Genomic DNA, 5,000 nt, shown 5'->3' with positions numbered 1-5,000 from the left:
TCGATGTACAAATCTCCTTGCAGGTTTTCCAGGAAGGCAAACTGAGTCATTTTATCGACGGCCAGAGTGGCTGTGGGAACTGGATGGCTTACATCAACTGTGCTCGATATGCCCAGGAGCAAAACCTTATCGCTATACAGGTATGTAACCCATATCTGCCTAGTATTGCGGCTAATATGGCCAAGTGGTATGATCGGAATGTCCAAGGTTCGAGTCTCGAGCCGTGGATAGTTGAATCCTAAGAAAAGCATCTTTACTCACATTCTCTCATCGTACTCATGTGTAAAATGAGTACCTGGCCCTTAACCGCTTTGTCTAGCCCAACATATTAAATATTGCTGTTGGCAAGGGATTCCTTAGCACTTTGAGTATGTTTAGTGGATATTGCGCTATATAAAAGCTCAAATACCTTTAAAATGGTTTAAGTATCGGCCCCAGTTCCACAGATGCATCTGTGTCTTTCACTCAATATATCTTACTGAAAAGGAGAGTGTCAATCCAGAGAACCTATATTCAGGACTTTGGAGCATTTTTGATAATGCTGATGGCAAATTATAATTCTTAAAACTACTTTTTTGGTGACTTTTCTTTTTTTTTCTCCTTGGAAACTAAAACTTTCTGATATATTCAAGATTAGGCGACTCTCGCAACGCATTAATGATGATTAAGATGATGATGATGATGATTAAGATGATGATGATGATGATGATGATGATGATGTGATGATGATGATGATGGTGATGATGATGATGATGATGATGGTGATGATGATGATGATGATGTGATGATGATGATGAAGATAATAACCCCTCAAAAATAATTCCAAGGTGCATGTGTGAATTGAGTACCTGGCCGTTAACAGTGTTGTCTCTGTCGGAAAAAAAAATACAATATCGCCTAACTGGCGTCATGTCCGTCTTACAAATTACGTGCTGTTGTTGGTCAGGGACCCTTTGTAAAGCGCTTTGAGCACGTTTAGTGAATATTGGGCTATATAAAAATCTCAACTTTATTTATGATATACTCACGATTTTAACACCATTGCTGTTGTGGTTTATTTTCCAATGTCAAGGTCGACGGGGAGATTTGGTATGAGACCTGCAAGGACATCCCTCAAGGGACAGAACTCTTGGTGTGGTATGGCGATTGCTACCTCCAGTTCATGGGAGTTCCTGTTGCCCTCAAGGAAATGGCAGATGGTGGGGCTCAGGATGAGGCCGACAGTGAGTGGGGGATTCTATATATCTGTCTGTCTATTTGTCTGTCTATCTATCTCTCTAACTATCTATCTATCTATCTGTCTATCTATATATCTATCTGTCTATCTATATATCTATCTATCTATCTATCTATCTATCTATCTATCTATCTATCTGTCTATCTATCTATCTATCTATCTATCTATCTGTCTGACTATCTGTCTGTCTGTCTGTCTGTCTGTCTGTCTATCTATCTGTCTGTCTGTCTGTCTGTCTGTCTGTCTGTCTATCTATCTATATATATATATATATATATATATATATATATATAATATATCTGTCTGTCTATCTATCTATCTATCTATCTATCTATCTATCTATCTATCTATCTTCTGTCTGTCTGTCTATCTATCTATCTATCTATCTATTATATCTATCTATCTATCTATCTATCTATCTATCTATCTATCTATCTATATATATATATATATCTATCTATCTATCTATCTAACTATCTATCTATCTATCTATCTAACTATCTATCTGTTTTTTTCTATCTATCTATTTATTTATCTGTCTTTCTATCTATCTATCTACCTTTCTATCTATCTATATATATTTCTATCTATTTATCTATCTTTTTTTCTTTCTGTCTGTCCGTCTGTTTATCTATCTATCTATCTATCCATCCATCCACCTGTCTATCTATTTTATATCTATCTACTTTCTATCTAACTATCCAACTTTTATCCATCTATCTTTCTATCAATCTCTATGTATGAAATAACAATTTTGTAAGTCACTGAACGAACAGATATAACCTCTCCATTCTTTCATGATCCTCCTTCGACCCAGGTAGTGAGGGGTTCCAATGCGATAGGTGTGGAAAGGTCTTTGCCTATAAGTACTACCGGGATAAGCACCTCAAGTACACCAGATGTGTGGACCAGGGTGACCGGAAGTATCCCTGCCACCTCTGTAACAGGTCAGTGGATGGATGGAACCTTGAGGATAAATTATGTTGATATATCTCTCTTTTGTTTTTTCTTTGTTTTTTTTTATTTGTTTTTTTTTATTATTTTTTCTTTGTTTTTTTTTTTGTTTTTGTTTTTTTGTTTTTGTGGTTGTTTTTTGTTGTTGTTTTTTTTTTTATCGTCACAGTGCCATACTATTGATACGATATTACATACACAGCTGCTATTGATATCATTGTGGTATTGGTATACGTTTTATAATATTATGTAAATTTTGGATATTTTTTTTGTAAAGTGCATTGAGCATCACACTGTGATGAAAATGAGCGATAAAAATGTAATGTATTATCATTATTATTATTATTATTTTTATTATTATTATTATTATTATTTATTATTATTATTATTATTATTATTATTATTTATTATTATTTATTATTATTATTATTATTATTATTATTATTATTATTATTATTATTATTATTATATTATTATTATTATTATATAATATATTATTATTATTATCATTAATTATTATTATTATTATTATTATCATTATTATTATCATTATTATCATTATTATTATTATCATTATTATTATTATTATTATTATTATTATTATTATTATTATTATTATTATTATTATTATTATTATTATTATTATTATTATTATTATTATAAAAACGTTCAATTTTACACACAGTTTAGTGTGTTGATACGTTATATCAGGCTGGCGGATTTTGTGAGTATTTTTACAGAAACGCATAACATCGATAAAAACAACTGAATCGACCCCAAGACGTTTTAAAGACATGTCATTTTTCTTTCCAGATCATTCGAGAAGCGAGACCGTCTCCGAATTCACATCCTCCACGTTCACGAGAAGCACCGACCCCACAAGTGTCTGGTGTGCGGGAAGAGCTTCAGCCAGTCATCCTCTCTCAATAAACACATGCGGGTAAGTCTGGAATCCCACAGGGTTACCTTGTCTATCTTGAGCTTGAGCTTTTATATAGAGCAATATCCACTAAACGTGCTCAAAGCGCTTTACAAAGGTTCCCTGACTAACGGCAACAGGTAGCATGTACAACAAGACATAATTAGCGTTAGGATATTTTACAATTTTTTTTTCGACATAGACAACGCTGTTGGCGGCCAGGTACTCATTTTACACCTGAGTACGATTAGAGAATGTGAGTAAAGAGCCATTTCCAAAGACTCAACTGTGTGCCGAGCGAGGTTCGAACCCACCATGACCTTCCGATCCGAAAGCGAGTGTCTTATCACAAGACCACATATCCCGCATTTTGCAGGGTTTCCATAATAAATGCCACATCTCCATGTATCTAGGTCCAGAGCATCTTCTTCCTCCAGGCCCAGTTCTTTCATATCGTCCTTGACCTTATCCAACCTTCTAATCTTTGGGAGTCCTTTTTTCCTCTTTCCCGCCAATTCTAAGTCCAATACTTTCCTTCCCACGTATTCCCGCTCTCGTCTCTTTACATGTCCGAACCAATTCAATCTATCTTCTCTCATGAACATCCTCTTTCTACCACCTCAACTTCTTTATCTTGTTTCTTTGTTGTAGCTGCTGTCTCTTGTCCATATAACATTGCTGATCTTACAACTGTTGTATATATTTTCCCTTCAGTTTTGTGGAAATTCGTTTGCCACACACAACTCTAGCTACCTCCCTCCAATTATTCGAGCCTGCCTGGATCCTCTTCTTAACCTCCATCTCATTGCCCCCATTTCCTTGTACAGTTGTTCCTAAGCATTTGAATTGATTTGTCTCTGGCACATTCTCTTCCCCTATCGTTATTGCTTATATAATTTTTATCTTTTCTATGTTAAGAAATTAAGGAGCAGACGCCGGTGTAAGATAACGATCTTAACAAGTTAAATTATAGTTTTAAATGTATTTATTATTATCTTATCTTATCTTATCTTATCTTATCTTATCTTATCTTATCTTATCTTATCTTATCTTATCGTGTATCCAGGTCCATAGCGGAGAACGGCCTTACAAATGCGTCTACTGTAACAAAGCATTCACAGCCTCCAGCATCTTACGGACGCACATCAGACAACATTCGGGAGAGAAACCATTCAAGGTACCCATCTAACCCATGAGTCATTGCAACCAATAATATAATACGAAAAAAAAAACGAATTTAGTGAACTGAAGGGTTTAAATTTCGAGACCGGCTCTGAGAGGCGAACAGCTGAGTCCTTAGAAAAAGGCTCTTTTCTCATATTATTATTTCCACGGACTCAGCTGTAAAATAAGTATCTGGTCGTTAACTCACTCAATCCTAGAGATTTTTTGCTACTTTTCAAAATTGGAAAAAAATGTAGAATTAAAAATGAGCATCTTACATAGCGTTTTATTCAACTATTAATATCATTCAAAGACTAGAAACTACCATTAACATATAAAAACTAAAAAAAAATTAGCTTTGATACTACGCCAAAAATTTGTCTCTGAAAAATTTAATAAAAAGGCATGGGGTAAAAGTAACCCGGGTGAACAACGGATATAGTCGGTGTTAGGGTTGAGTGAATTAACAGTGTTGTTGTCTCTGTTAAAAAAAATAGCAATATTGCCTAACAGGCATCATGTCACGCCCTTCGTGATAAGTGTTGCTGTTAGCTTGGGACCCCTTTGAGCACGTTTAGTGGATAATGCACTATATTGCTCAGTATTTTTTTTTTTGTTTTGTTTTTTTTTTCTTTAAGGGTGGGGGGGGGTGTGTTTTGTTTTTTCGCCATTGATAATGACCATCAAGTCAAACCTTGCTTAAAGTCAACAAATATTTCTGGTCCG

General features: G+C 34.6%; 1 protein-coding gene across 1 annotated transcript in view; it reads left to right on the top strand.

Annotated features, from left to right (window-relative positions):
* LOC144975896 (uncharacterized) overlaps window positions 1-5,000 on the top strand; it is a 41,027-nt gene that overhangs the window by 33,787 nt on the left and 2,240 nt on the right. The window contains exons 6-10 of the mRNA XM_078920083.1: window positions 24-140; window positions 1,073-1,223; window positions 2,055-2,184; window positions 3,005-3,131; window positions 4,177-4,287. Coding sequence (XP_078776209.1) covers window positions 24-140; window positions 1,073-1,223; window positions 2,055-2,184; window positions 3,005-3,131; window positions 4,177-4,287 — 636 coding nt within the window. The remainder of the gene's footprint in view (window positions 1-23; window positions 141-1,072; window positions 1,224-2,054; window positions 2,185-3,004; window positions 3,132-4,176; window positions 4,288-5,000) is intronic.

This window comes from Berghia stephanieae, chromosome 6 (genome assembly GCF_034508935.2).
Source record: "Berghia stephanieae isolate SIO BIC M18660-M18661 chromosome 6, UCSD_Bste_1.3, whole genome shotgun sequence".
Taxonomy (NCBI): Eukaryota; Metazoa; Mollusca; class Gastropoda; order Nudibranchia; family Aeolidiidae; genus Berghia; species Berghia stephanieae.
Note: the sequence above shows the minus strand (reverse complement) of the source record. Positions and strands in the feature narration are given on the sequence as shown.